General features: G+C 35.4%; 1 protein-coding gene across 4 annotated transcripts in view; it reads right to left on the reverse strand.

Annotated features, from left to right (window-relative positions):
- ASCC3 (activating signal cointegrator 1 complex subunit 3) overlaps window positions 1-15,428 on the reverse strand; it is a 338,650-nt gene that overhangs the window by 148,266 nt on the left and 174,956 nt on the right. Inside the window, exon 15 of one of the 4 annotated variants that reach the window (XM_047732578.1) lies at window positions 10,491-11,102. The exons of the other annotated variants lie outside the window; for them this stretch is intronic. Within the exon in view, the coding sequence (XP_047588534.1) occupies window positions 11,091-11,102 (12 nt within the window). The 3' untranslated portion in view covers window positions 10,491-11,090. Of the gene's footprint in view, window positions 1-10,490; window positions 11,103-15,428 lie in introns of those variants that run through there. 4 annotated transcript variants of the gene reach the window in all.

A 15,428-nucleotide genomic window follows, 5' to 3' on the forward strand; every position in this document is an offset into this window, starting at 1 on the left:
ATGTCTTGATGTGCTTGTTACTGATTCCTTAGTCAAGCTCCATTTGGGGAAGGCCTTGGTTTGTGGCACCAATGACACAACATGAGCTGAATGCAGGAAATATCTAACTGTGGGGAAGAATATTCCCATAATGTGGCAGGCAGATACTGGAGTAGTGTCATAGCACTTCTCACTCTGGCCAAGTGAGTTCAACCAGCTTCTGGACCACCATCTGGGTAATCCTTCTGGTCTCTGTGTGGAATATAGAGGTCCCAGGGGTCATTTCTCTTTCGTCTCTATTCTTTTTTTTTTTTAAGATTTTTATTTGTTTATTTCACAGACAGATCACAAGTAGGCAGAGAGGCAGGCAGAGAGAGAGAGAGAGAGAGAGAGGAGGCAGGCTCCCTGCTGGGCAGAGAGCCCGATGCGGGACTCGATCCCAGGACTCTGGGATCATGACCTGAGCCGAAGGCAGAGACTCTAACCACTGAACCAGCCAGGCGCCCATCTTTCATCTCTATTCTTATCAATACCCTGTTCATTGCTTCTTAATTGGTTCAGGAGAGATCTGAAGTGACAACAATCCTAAAATAAGTCTGGGATGCTCATTCTTAACTTTCTTTGAATCTGTGTGTGCCGCTTGTGGTCTAGGCTAGTTCATAGCACAAATAAACTAGAATCCTTAGGAACCAGGCCCAGAGATACGTACTTTAAAAAAATCTTTTAAAAATAATACAGAAAAATTTTATTGTTTTTCCATTTTTTGTGTTTGGTTCTATGAATTTTAACATATGTTCAATTTGTGTAATGACCACCATAATCAGGATATGGAATAGTTCCTTTACCCTAAAAAATTTCCTTTCATTCCTTCAGAGTTAAACCCTCCCCACCCACAACCCCTGGCTATCAATGACCTGTTCTCCATCCTTACAGTTTCTTGACTTCAAGACTGTGATAGAAATTGAATAAAACAGTATATAAGCCTTTGAGGCTAGTTTATTTTACTCAGTTTCATGCCTCTGAAATGCACCTAAGTTGTACTGATAGTTCATTCTTTTTTATGGCTCGGGAGAATTCTATGGTATTGATGGATATTTTGTTAATTCAGTCACCCACTGAAGGATGTTTGAGTTGTTTCCATTCTGGGCAATCATGACTACAAGCCTCTATGGATATCCATGTGAAGTTTCTGTGTGTGTGTGTGTGTGTGTGTGTGTAAGAGAATATATTTTAATTTTTCTCAAGTAGATACCATGACTATGATTGCTGGGTCATATGGTAAATACATTTTTAACTTTATGAAAACTGCCAGACTATTTTCAGAGTGGCTGTACGATATGCATTTTCCTCACCAATATATCCGAATTCCAGTTACCTCCCATGATTGTCTGCACTTTAGACTGTCATTATTTTTTATTTTAGTCACTATAAGAGGTAAGTAGTAAGTAGCGGTATCCCATTGTGGTTTTAATCTGCATTTTCCTAATGACTAATGATATGAAACATGTTTTCGTGTTCTTAGATATACATTTCTAATCAGCTCCTCAAGTTATTCTAATAGACACAAAAGTTTAAGGACCATAGTTCCTTAACAGGAAGATATCCAGACTGATTATTTTTATCCATTATGTACAAGATAGCTGTATAATTTGACCATATAACTCTATTTAGTGCTATACAACTTTGCATTATTATGATAAATTATTTACACTCCTAAGAAAAATATCTTCTAACAAATTTAGAAAACATGACAGTGATTCAAAAAGGCACTATAAAGGGCCAAAGAGAGGATAATTTAAGTAAGAAACAGCTGTTTATCATATAGTAGATCCTAGAAATACACAGAAATTAAAGACAAAATCTGAGCTTTGAGTAATTTGCAGAATGGAAAGAAAGACTTCTATAAAATATGATTTTTTAATTATGTTATATTAGTCACCATACAGTACTTCATTGGTTTTTGATCTAGTGTTCCATGATTCATTGTTTGTGTATAACATGATATGTTTCTAATAGAGGTAAATGGACAAAGCTGAAACAAGGGCAGGGATGGCACTGTGGTTTGTGTATGTCCCACTAACACGTGGCAGAGTTCTTTCTGCACAGCTAGTACTTCCTGCCCATTTCTGGAATGAATGAATCAATGATCTGCTAGTCTCATCAAAGAAGTCCTTACAGAAAATGTGAAATGTGGGTCTTGAAGGACAAGTGATATATTAAGTGAGGGACAGGAGGCAGCAGAATAAACAAGCACAAAGGCCGGAACTAGCAAAGAATACAGTGTGTTTGAGCGTTATGTTCAGAAGGTACTGGGTGAATGCATAAAGTGATGCTGTAAAGGATGACCAGGGGCTAGAAAGGAGGATTAGGTCAGGCTTTAGATGGTCTCAAGCACAGGTGGGAAGGGGTCAAGTAAAGTTCCTAAGCAGTAGCAGATTTGGCCTTGTGCTAAGACCAGAGGCTGGATGAGCAGCTATGGGGCTATCAAGAGGCCCGTGAGAAGATGGAGACAGGAAATAGAGACACCACATAAAGTCAAGGTGAGAGTAGGCTATACAATAAGGAAGCCGGGGTGACTGCCTGTGAAGGCAGGTATGAAGGGAAGGAAAGAGTTAGGGCTCTTTCTAGCTTATCCATGGATGCCTTGATGAACTAAATATGTGATGGGGAAAACAGGATCGGGAGAGCCAATGCTTGTGCCTTGGAAGGTAAGCAGAAGATTCAGTTTGGGACATGAGTCTGAGGAAACCCATTATAAAGATTTTGGCTTTTACTCTGAATAAAGTAGAAAAGCACTGCAGGTTTCTGAGCAGCAGAGAGAGAGGGGAGACCAGTTAGGTTTATTACTCTAGCACAGTGTTCCAAGAGAGATGTGACAGTAGACTGAACCAGGTGTAAAACATCTGAATAAAGGGTGCCTGGGTGGCTCAGTTGGTTAAGCAACTGCCTTCGGCTCAGGTCATGATCCTGGAGTCCTCGGATCGAGTCCCACATCAGGCTCCCAGCTCCGTGGGGAGTCTGCTTCTCCCTCTGACTTCCCCTCTCATGCTCTCTCTCTGTCTCTCAAATAAATAAAAAAAAAAAACATCTGAATAAAATAATTAATCACTCTAAACTAACACACACCTGCAACTTTATATATGTATCTTTCTTGACTTTCTTAAACAACAAAGGAAAAATAAAAACTAAAACTGTGTAAGTCTAAAAACTAATGAAAACATCACACATCAAACTTACAGGACAGAGTAAAAGCATGCTCTCAGAAAATATCATACCTGAAATATTTCACTAAATAAAAATATAATAAGTGAATTAACATCTAACTCATGAGTTATTGTTTTGTTTTTTATTTATTTTCTTATTATGTTCAGTTATCCAGCATATAGTATATCACTAGTTTTTGATGTAGCGTTCAACAATTCATTAGTTGCATAAAACACCCAGTGCTCATCACAGCACGTGCCCTCCTTAATACCGATCACCTGGCCACCCCATAATGAAAGTATAATAAAACAAAAAAAAAAAAAAGAAAGAAAGAAAAAGGGGTGCCTGAGTGGCTCAGTGGGTTAAAGCCTCTGCCTTCGGCTCAGGTCATGATCTCAGGGTCCTGGGATGGAGCCCCGCATCAGGCTCTCTGCTCAGCAGGGAGCCTGCTTCCTCCTCTCTGCCTGCCTCTCTGCCTACTTGTGATCTCTGTCTGTCAAATAAATAAATAAAATCTTTAAGAAAAAAAAAAAAGAAAGAAAGAAAAAGCAGATATCCTAATAAAGTTAAAATAGAATCTGATGATTTAAAATTTGTGAAATGGATAAGTAAACACAAAACCTCTTACTTTAAAAAGAAAAAAATTAAACAAAAATCACCAATGGCTATTGTTGGCAAGAACAGGAGTTGGCAAACTATGTGCCAACTGTCTGTTTTGTACATAAAGTTTTATTGGAACATGGCCATATTAATTTGTTTACATATTGTCTATGGCTGCTTTTGAGCTACTGTTAAGTAATTGTGACAGACACCATATGTCCACAGGCTTAAAATATTTACTGTGTAGCCTTTAAGTAAAAGGACATAGGTAGTCATACATAAGCTCAATGGCACAAGCACAAAGACTCAAAATCAGTAATGTAAAAAAAAAAAAAAGTTCAGAAATATATCAGAGTTTAAAATAATCAGGAAAGAGTACTTTGTAAAATTCAGTATATGCCATTTAAAAAACTGTTTGGGATGGATGGTTTTATAGAAAATATGCTATAACATTTATCCTAGAAGTGTTGGAAGTTATAAAATAATAAAAGCAATGGAGGAAAATTTAAAAGCTATCCAACATCTGGGCTTTCAAACTTTTAAAGACAAATTAATTTTAATACTATTAAAGGCCCTAGAGCACAAAAACAGAAGCAAAGCCTCAAAATTAATCTTACAGAAGCAGTGAAACAGCACTGATATTAAAACTTGATAAAGAAGCAGAAAACAGAATATCAGAGAAACCTCCCTTATGAATATCAATCGAAATAGTAAAGAACTTTAGAAAACAGAATTCACCAACGCATTAAAATAATACACCACAACTAAGTACAATGTTTAACCTCAAAATTCAAGGGCATTATACTTATATTTATATGAATATATTCGAGAAATGAAATGACATGCTTTGATTTTTGAGATGGGAAAACTTGACTTGGTAAAAATGCCAGTTCTCGCTAACTTAAGGCACTAACTCAACTAAAACACGAAAATGATTCCTTGGAGGTTATACTTAAGTTCACCCTGAAAAGTAAACCTGTATATTTAGTCAGGAAAAATTCTAAAATTGAAGAATAATCAAGTATTAAAAATATTATAGTAACAGAGTAAGAAAACAGTTTGATACCAAAGAGGAAATAGTAAGATCAATGAAAAGATAAGAAAGTTCAAAAATTGATTCAGGCAAATATGAGAATTCTGTGTTATATCAAAATTTAAAATCAACAGAAGAAATGGAATATTCAGGAAAAGAAGATGGGTCCATTACTACATGGAATAGATTCCAGACAGATTAAAAGTTTAATAATAAAAATGAAATTAAATTTAAAAAGGGCTGGAGGAAATTATGGATAAAATAGGTATGGTCTTTATAAGTAAGACAAAGCCCAAAGACTACAAATAAATTGATAAAAAATTTATACAAGGTAAAATATTTGTAAATGAAGAAAATCCGAAAGTTAGCTAAGAAAAAAACATTTATAACACACATGAGAATACATGCAATTTAATATAAATACAATGGACCACAGATATGAATAAGCAAATTACAGAAAAAGATTTCAAGTGGCCAATATGGAAATGCTCAGCTTCGCTCAAAGAAATGTCAGTCAAAAAAATAATGAAGTATCATTTTTTTAAACTTAAAAACTTTCACAATGCTCAGCATAAAGTCATGTGGGAGGAAGTTAACCGTGTTCAAGGAAATGTAAATTGGGACAAACTCCTTAATGGGCGATTTGAGACCATCTACCAAAATTTTAAATGCAGGTAACATGTTGATGTATAAGTTTCACTGCTAGGGATTTTCCCAATGGACATCACTGCAATTGCCAAGAGTATGAGCAAAAATGTTTACTATAGCACAGTTTACAATAAAAATAATTGGAAACAACAAAAGTGTCCATCAAGACGGGACTGGGTAAATGAATTAAGACAGTATGCCATTATGGCATACTATGTAGTTGTTATGAGAATGAATTATACCTTTCTGTGCTGATCTGAAAACATCTCCACTATGTATTATTCCAAGAGACATGAAAGTATGTGTAACATGATCAAATCTGTTTACACTGAAACATACATGCAAATACATACAATGAGTAGTTGCATTCAGTCTTCCCTTTAAAAAAAGCTTTTAAACAGGTATTTCTTTTAGAGAAATGAATGGAGAAGAGATGGGTAAGATCATGAGTTATGGAGCTAAGCTTTTTTTTTTAAGATTTTATTTATTTATTTGACAGAGATCACTAGTAGGCAGAGAGGCAGGCAGAGACAGAGAAGTACAGTCAATTTTTTTTAAGATTTCATTTATTTATTTGACAGATAGAGATCACAAGCAGGCAGAGAGGCAGGCAGAGACAGAGAGGAGGAAGCAGGCTCCCCGCTGAGCAGAGAGCCCGATGTGGGGCTCCATCCCAGGGCCCTGAGATCATGACCTGAGCCGAAGGCAGAGGCTTTAACGCACTGAGCCACCCAGGCGCCCCAGAGCCAAACTTTTTTTATTACAAGTATTACTACAGGTGACTGCTGCTTTCTGAAGTATCAAAACCATCACTGCGTTTCCATCTGGTTTCCCAGGGCAAGCACTACCTGGAGTCCAGGCTTTGCTATCCTCTGAATAACCGCAGAGATATAATTCATCTTGTTCACGTTCTCTGAATGGAGCATTGGATTCTCAAAGAAGCTATTCGAGATCTAATACTATATTAACTGGATAAGTGTTTCTACACATGGAAATATAGCACAAAAGAACAGGAGTTGTGAGAAGGTAAAGGAAGTCAGATGTGTAGTTAGAATTGTTTAAGCTTGGATTCCTCTGACTTTATATTCCCACTTTTCACAAGTGAACTTCCCATAAAGGGCTTTATAGTCAGTAAGAATGGACAACTATTAGGGTAATCTGTTAGCACACAGAGGGTACTATATTCTCTTCCCTCAGTGAAAACAAGCAGGACTTCCTTCCATGACCTTACATATCTTTCTCCTACCCATGAGATGGAAAAAACAGTGTGAGTACTTTTAAAAATTAGTAAGGTTATTGATGTAGTATCCCATGATTCATTGTTCGTGTATAATACCCAGTGGTCCATGCAATACTAATGATGTACTTACGGTGACTAACATTTAAAAAAAAAAAAAAAAAGGTAAAAAAATAAATAAGGTTAAAATGTAACCACTTCCCAAAGTTGACTTCCAAAGTAACACAAATACAGGAATTAAAACTATAATTGGAAAAAAAATAACAAAAAGCAGTTGAGGTTATTAAAGGAAAACAAATTTGTTTTTCCAATAAGACCAAAAATATACTGAAGCAACACAAGAACCTCAGTTTGGATGCAAGCGCTCGATGAAAAAGCATGACAGAAATTGCATAACTAATTTACAGTGACCTTTGTAAGCCTTCTGAGGTAATTTATCTTGATAAGATATGCTTTAATGTGGATAATATCAAATCCATTAGGCAGGAATAACTTAACTGCCATTATAAAAACTAAAATTTAACCAGGAGGCAAATATCTTCCTCCAAATGATGCCATTCTTTCTCACAATCATTAGTGAGTATGCATTATTAATGTTAAAAAAATTTATAAAAATCTTCATCTTTGGTAAGTGCTACTTTTATCATTCAATGTTAATACAATAATCAGCATGAGAAAGTGGACCTGCTTATTTAAGAACATAAATCAATACCTGGCTTCTCTTTTGAGAAAGGAGTTCAGAAATCGAAGGAATATAATATGCAATTTTCCCTCACCTTTCTCTCTCTTTCAAAGCTCTTATTCCACTTTAAACATTATTCTTTGAGACATCTAAAATTGGTTTTCTGACATCTATACCAAGGCATGTAATACTCTGTCCTCCACGAGGCTGTCAGAAGGAAATCCATCATCCTTCCCATCCCTATTCTTCAGGATAAGGTCCATTAGTCATCTCTTCACTAGATCAACTAACCAAAACTATGATCAGAATTTCTGAGGATCATGTTAAAAATTTTAGGGCCTTAGTTTCAGATTCTGATTCTGATAACTGACATAGTAACAGGTAATGGGAAACCAATTCTCTATTATAACAAATTTCCCATAATTATTGGCATTTCTTTGCTCTTGACTCATTTCCTTACCTTCTCTATTATGGGGTAGGGAATTCTTTGATCTACTCTTTGGAACTGCCACACAATGATCAGCAAACTTTATTAACCTCTTCTATGACCTCGCCTTAACTGAAACTTGACTCTCCTTGTATGGGCCCTGTTTCCCATCCATTCCCTCTCCAGTAGTGAGGGATGATATCTATCTTCCTCATCACCATTTCCAGTCAATTATGCAGTCACTTTTTTGTAAAGACTCCAGCTCTTTTAAGGTTCAGTCCATCTGACTACGTCACCTGTCATTTAACCTTTTCTGATGAACTTGACACCTATGGCTCCTAGTCTGTCTCTCCATCCCAATTCCTGTCATCATCCTAGGTGACAGTATTTTCCATGTGGACATCCAAAACACTCACTCTTCCATTCCCTGACACCCTCATTTCCACTTCAGCCTTATCAACTATTATTTCTAGGCTTTGTCATCAACTCACAACTGTACCACTTCCAAAATCACTAGTACAAACATCTCAATTTCTGATCAAAGTTCGCTCAAACAATTCTTGTAAGTCCATTCTTTATCATCAATGATATTTTGAGATCACAATTCCTCTATTTTCTTTCTATTCATCAGCAGCACCCGCTTCTACTCCTCTGCCCAGTCCTTCCTTTTCCTCTTTCTCCGGCTTAAAGAGCAAAGCCCATTGCTTTTAAAATACCAAATCTATAATATGAATATAAAAGTACTCAAGATCCAGCCTTCGCCTATAACATTAGACTCATCTTATGCCACTAACAATTTCCTTCTGACAGTCTCATGGAGGACAGAGAAAAAACATTTTCTTTGTTTTAGTTATCTTTTTAAAAAAGATCTATTTATTTGAGAGAGAGAGAGCAGGCACGAGCAGGGGTAGGGGAAGAGGGAGAGGGAGAGAGAATCTTATGCAGACTCCCACTGAGCACAGAGCCTGATTTCTCGACCCTGAGATCATGACCTGAGCTGAAATCAAGAGTCAGATGCTTAACCAACTGAGCCATCTAGGTGCCCCTACGTTTTAGTCATTTTGACTTTTATCCACTTCCTTCAATGTGCTACTGCTTTTCTGGTGTCAGAGCCTTTAGCTAGAGCAGTCTTCTGCTGTTCTTTGCTTTGTGACCTTCTAACCTTCAAATCTCAGCTTCAATTTCACTTTCCTTGCTAAGCCTTCTCTAACACCATCAGTCTAAATCAGGTCCTCTAATTTTATTTTCCCTTAGCAACTTCGTCCCTCTTTCTTCTTCTTCTTCTTCTTTTTTTTTAAGGTTTTATTTATTTATTTGACAGACAGAGATCACAAGTAGGCAGAGAGGCAGGCAGAGAGAGAGGAGGAAGCAGGCTCCCCGCCGAGCAGAGAGCCCGATGCGGGGCTCGATCCCAGGACCCTGGAATCATGACCTGAGCCAAAGGCAGAGGCTTTAACCCACTGAGCCACCCAGGCGCCCCCGTCCCTCTTTATTCTTTATTACAAATGAAATTAAATTATCTAATTAGTTGATTAATCATTCTGTCCTTTCAGAAAACAAGCTCCATAAGAGTAAAGGGGCAGATACTTTTTCTTCCTCAATATATTTCCATTCTCAATTAAAGCAAAGAGTATTAATCACGCCCAAATCCCAGCTCCTTCTATGAGCCTTCCTATATTGCATAGGCCAGAAAGTAAAAACTGTATTTCCAAGATTTGCTGTAGGCAGGGTACTGGATGCAAAGATCAATTCTGCTAACAACATGCACTTGCACAAGATCTGGATAGTGGAAGATAAGAGGAAACCTTCTTTCTGCTATCATCTTTTGGTTGTAAATAAGACCTTGGAGAAATGAGGGTTGAAGTTATAACAGAAGTATCATACATTCAAAATTTAGCTTGCCAATGTGTTCACGAGTGTTGGAAAGACATATATAGTTGCAGCTGTAGTTTCTCAACCGCTGGATCACCATCAAAGTAGCTGGGTCTTAAATTCAACAGTTCCAGTGGTAGCCCCCTAATTTCTACTTCCTCAATCTTACCAACATTAGTAAGTACCTAATTTCTTGTACAAGATTCTTCTCTATTTAAAATGTACCTAGAGTGGTTTGTTTCCTTTACTGTATCTTGACTGATACAGTACATGTCTTTTTCAATCCACTCTAAACAGGCTGACAGCAGAGGTTCCTCAGATGTTATCTAGAGATCTACCACAGAGACCGGTAACTAGTTTACATTCAGTAAATATTCACTGAGTGATCATCACTATAAATGGTTTGAGGCTTATGGGTATATAATCAGTTCACAGACTAACCTAATTCCCCACAACCAATTTTCATGTGTCATTCTGGCTGCACTAATTATTCACTTTAACTTAGGAGAAAGGAAATACCAGGTGCTCTATCCATGTTATACTCCTTGAAAGAGGGTAACATAGGTAACCCTGATATTACTACAATCCAATTATAGAGAAAGAATTTACTATTCCAGAGACAGCACCTTAATTAGCAAAAGAGAAATCTCATCTAAAATTGCATTCTTTATATCCATTATATCCATTTGGCCATAAAAGCTGAAATAATGTTAAAAAAAAAATCACACTGTGAAATGTGGTTTTGATCTTTAAATTTTTATCAGTATAAATCTCTGTATCTCTTGGGATTTAATAACTGTACTTATTTAATCTGAATGTCTTTCGAGTGCTTCTAAAGTATTTTCATATGAGAGAACAACAGTATTCCAATTAACACAGTTTCCAAAACAGCATGGTTCCTTAAAAAGATACATACATTTGTTATAAAAATTTTACTCTATGCTTCTAAAATACATCTTTAAGCATAAGAACAAAATTTGTTGCAATCAAAATTTACTTAAAGGTGATGATGAAAGAAATAAGAATAAGATTCCAATGTCCTTATATGTGTCTCTTATGAAGCGTCTCCGCTATTTTCGAAGTTGGCCATACATTAGAGTTGACTGAAATGAACACCTGGCCCAAGGGATTTTCCACTGTGTGTTGGAAAAAGAGTCCTACTTTTCAGCACTTGAATTCTGGTCATATAACTTGTCTCTTCTTCCACAATCTTCAATAGCTCCTCACTGCATATAAAGTCCAAGTGCTGAAGCAAGTGATTTAAGGTCCTCCACATTCTGACCAAAATCTATATGCCAGGCCCTTCATACATATTACATCCCAGTGAAAAGAGAACACTCTCATTGTCCAAATATATCCCGTGGTTTCCTTTGTTCATGTTCCTTTTCTTCTTTCCTTGGAATGCCCTTTACCTTTGTAGCTGCATATTGAGATACAAGATCACTGGTTTGAATTAATCTACTTCTCTTTTGTGAACCGTTTGTTTTCTTTTATGTATTTACCATATTTTACTTTCCTTATTTATGTATCTCGAAATCCTCTGTGAGACTGTGTCTTAAAGGTAGAGAAACACCACCTTGTTTTGCTACTTACTTTCTGTGGCACAAGAAATTTGATCAATTGAATTAAAACTGACAGTTAATTTAGAACTGGACATCTTATATACTCTAAAATAACTGCTCTCAATAGGTTATAATATTTAATTGAATTGCTGTTCATACTTTGAAATTCCCCTACTGCTGGATATTTATGCTGCATTTTTTACCATCACAATGTGTTGGAATAAAACTCTCGGTATATTGGAAAGAGTTGGAATAAAACTCTCGGTATATTGGAAAGATTCCCAGGTTTAGAATTTCATGGCTAAAGGATCTGGAAGAAAGTGTAGCTCTTAACATATATTATAAAAAAAATTTTTTTTAAAGGATTGAACCATTCGGGGCACCTGAGTGGCTCAGTGGGTTAAAGCCTCTGCCTTCGGCTCAGGTCATGATCCCAGGGTCCTGGGATGGAGCCCCACATCGGGCTTTCTGCTCAGCAGGGAGCCTGCTTCCTCCTCTCTCTCTGCCTGCCTCTCTGCCTACTTGTGATCTCTGTCTGTAAATAAATAAAATCTTTAAGAAGAAAAAAAAAAAAGGATTGAACCATTCATTGTCACAGGAAACTAGAAATGTACCAAATCCCCGAATCATCTTTAGAAACGGACATTATCATTTTCAGTTTTTAAAGATTTATTAGGTTAAAGAGTATAGAGTCCATTAATTTGTACAATTTTATTCATTAATTTTTTATTCCAGTTTACTATTTTTTCTTCTCTTTGCTCATTTACTTACTGAAAACTTCACGTTTTAGTTATTAAACTTAGTAAGTACACAAGGATGTAGATACACATATAAAAATGTAGATACTGATACATATAAAGCTGTAGTTACTAATATTTCCCCCAACCTGTCACTGCCTTTTGAGATTCAATGTATTATTTTTTGTTGACAAACAGCATCAAATTTAAATATTTTTACATCTGTCATTCTTTAAATTTGTCATCTTCTTTCCCTTCAAAGTACACATGTAACCATTTATAGAGTGTCCACTGTGTATCAGGCCAAGACATGTTACCTAACTTATTACAAAAATCTTAAGATATAGGTATCACTGTCACTTTGTTTATGATAAAACTAGTTCAAGGAAATTTAAAAAGGCTATGTTACCATGCCTGAGTCCAGATAAATATCCAGGTTTGCCTGGATCCAAAGCCTTTATTCTACAAGGGCCTACCTCCCTTTGAAAACAGAAAAGTCATGTCTCCAAAAATACAATTAAACATTCAGTTCTATTTTGTATTAATTTTATTTCATTTTATTTAAAATTTTAATATGTCTTCAACATTCTTTCTATGTGGTTATAACAATTCTACAAGAGTAGAATTATTATATTAACCTCCAAAAAGAAAGGAGGTTGATATGGCTAAGGAAAGAATAAACTCTGATCAAACAAACATTTTGCATATATTTAAAATAAAAAATAAAAAAAAGGGGTCTATTTGGCACCTGCTACTTTCTTTGGCTAATAAGTATCATCTATACCAGGAAGGGAAAATTCTAATTTTATTTGGCTATACTGACTATTAAACTGCTAGAGTAGAAATAAATAAAGCTATTAAGTATCTGATAACTTAAATCAAAGTTAAATTCCTTTAATTTAGATAAAGGCTAAAGCTGACCTATGGAAAAAAAACCCGAAATCATTGGTAGATCTAGATAATAATAAAAATGTCAAAAAATGATTCTTTAAGGTAGCTTGAGGGGACATATTATTATTGGATTTTTTATAGAGTTCTCCTTTAATAGAAATTTTGAATAACTATATTCATAAGGCTTATTGCATGACAGACCATTTCTACCTATAAGAAAAACTTTTAATATCACTAATTGTAATAAAATCAAACCACATATCAGTACCCATAAATCGGGAGAAATACTATCCAGGAGTGAGTGGGAATACCCATCCCATTACTAGAATATTTAAAGCCTGTTAAAAACTTGTCCCTAAAGGAAAGAATTTATTTGACTAAGATTACAAGTGAAACAGAATCTGGAGATTCTAATTGAAATATTCATTCAACTTGAAATTAAATCATAACTGAAACTAATAGCTTAATAATGAAAATGCCTGCATCCCTAATAACATATTGCTATAAATGTAAGCTGCTACTACTTTTCCTTTAAGGTATACTCTATCTTACAGAAAATAGTGGTTTCTTAGGAAAATAACTTTATGCAGGAGAGAAAAATATATGCAGGGCAAATTAGGAAAAGTTATTCATATTGTTCATTATCCTTTCACCATGTTAAAATTTAGTTATTAATGTATATTTTCTAAAAGTAGATTTCCATAAAATATGATATGTTTTATCATTGTTCATTTTCCAAAATAATTTTATATATTATTCTATTGTTTCTCATAGTTAACTACTAGAATATGTATTATTTACCCTATTATTATTTCATTTGATAGAACAGAAATTAAGTTTCAGAAATATTTAGGTGTTTAAGGCAACAGGGCTTCTAGAGGTGAAGTATAACTAGTGCTTTTTGTTAATGTGCTCTCTTGCTTTGGACCTCATTTGGAATTCCTAAGATACTCCCTTCCCCATGGAGAACTGCAAGATCCTCCTCTATAGCTTAAGCTACTCTTGGGGTACTTCATTTTCTTTCCCCTATTTTCTTATTTCAGTGGACACTTTGGAAATATAGCTAGTTTTCATATGGGGATAAATTTTACATTAAAAATGGAAAAATGGGAATGATATGAGGAGTCCTAAAATATATTGTTACTTACTGGGAAGAAAAGATTCATTTTTGGCTGTAGCTAAGGCAGAGAAATAGCCTTATCTTTCTCTCTCTCTCTCTCTCTCTCACACACACACACACACACACACACACACACACACACACAGAAAGAGAAAGAAAAGAATTTCCTCAATGGAGTTTTATTTATTATTTATACAAATAAAGTAGAGTGTTGAATAAAACTGTGAAGAAATGCTTTTAAGAACCGTAACTGGTGAATCAGGAATTGAGATAGTTACATTACACATTACACACTTAGGGGTAAAGTGCTAGTGAGGCACAGTAGGGATTTAGCTGTATTTCCATTAACAGGAGTCATGAAGCTAAATTTCTATGTACTACCATAGCAAATTTACCTTCTAATTTCATTTTAATGTTTCGAGTACTTAATTTACCATTTTTCAAAAACATGGTAAGGAATATCTCCTACCATCAAGATAATAGCTCCTCAGAACTGCTAGAATGTTAATACCATCCAAGTTCAAAAGAAACTTAAATAAGAAGCATATAACTAACACTAGGAGAACAATCTACAATTTTGGAGCTTCAATAAAACATTCAGAAAGATTCCCTTATCTTTTGGTACAGAATCATATCTACCATGGAGGGGACAGGTTTTTTGAATCTCTCTTTAGCAGAAATGAGGGATATGGTTAGGCTGAAGAAATGTTCTTCCATTTTATCAGAAACAAAAACCAAAAAAGAAACAAAAAGACTCAGAGCTCTGAAAGCTTTAGAAAGTCCAGATCAGATTTGGTTTTGAACATTTAGGATAGAGTGTGGTAAATAGGGCAGGCTTTGGAGACAGACTGATTCAAATCATGGCTCTGCTACTTGTTACGAGGCCTTCTCTGAGAAAATTATTCTCTCAGTTTCAGTTTCCTTATCTATAAAATAGGGATAAGAATCTCTAAGGGACAGAACAGTGGTGGAGATCAAATGAGAAAATTAAAGTGAGGCCATCTCATAATGTTTGTCTCAGAGGAACAAAGGGGGAAAGAAAGTAATTTGGGGGTACTTACTATCAGCCAAATATTATATGAAAGGCTGGGAATATAATAGTGAACAGGACAATGTTCCTTGAAAACATGTACTTATTAATAAATGTTTGGGAATGCCATTCTTGTTTGAAAAAATCCAATAACAATAGGCAGACTGGATAAAAATCAAATATAATAAAAATATTTTTAAAAAGGTATAATAAAAGAGACTTGGGACTTTCAAGTCTACTTAGCTGTATTAAAATGTTCCATTTCTCCACGTCTCTCTCTCTCTCTCTCTCTCTCTCTTTTCTTAACCATAGTGATCTATGGATCTGGTGACAATGCCTTAAATAAACGTCATTTGAAAATGTCTCTATGTAAGTTATTTCTATATGCTTTATTTCAAGGTGTATT

The sequence above is a fragment of the Lutra lutra genome, chromosome 6 (genome assembly GCF_902655055.1).
Source record: "Lutra lutra chromosome 6, mLutLut1.2, whole genome shotgun sequence".
NCBI lineage: Eukaryota > Metazoa > Chordata > Mammalia > Carnivora > Mustelidae > Lutra > Lutra lutra.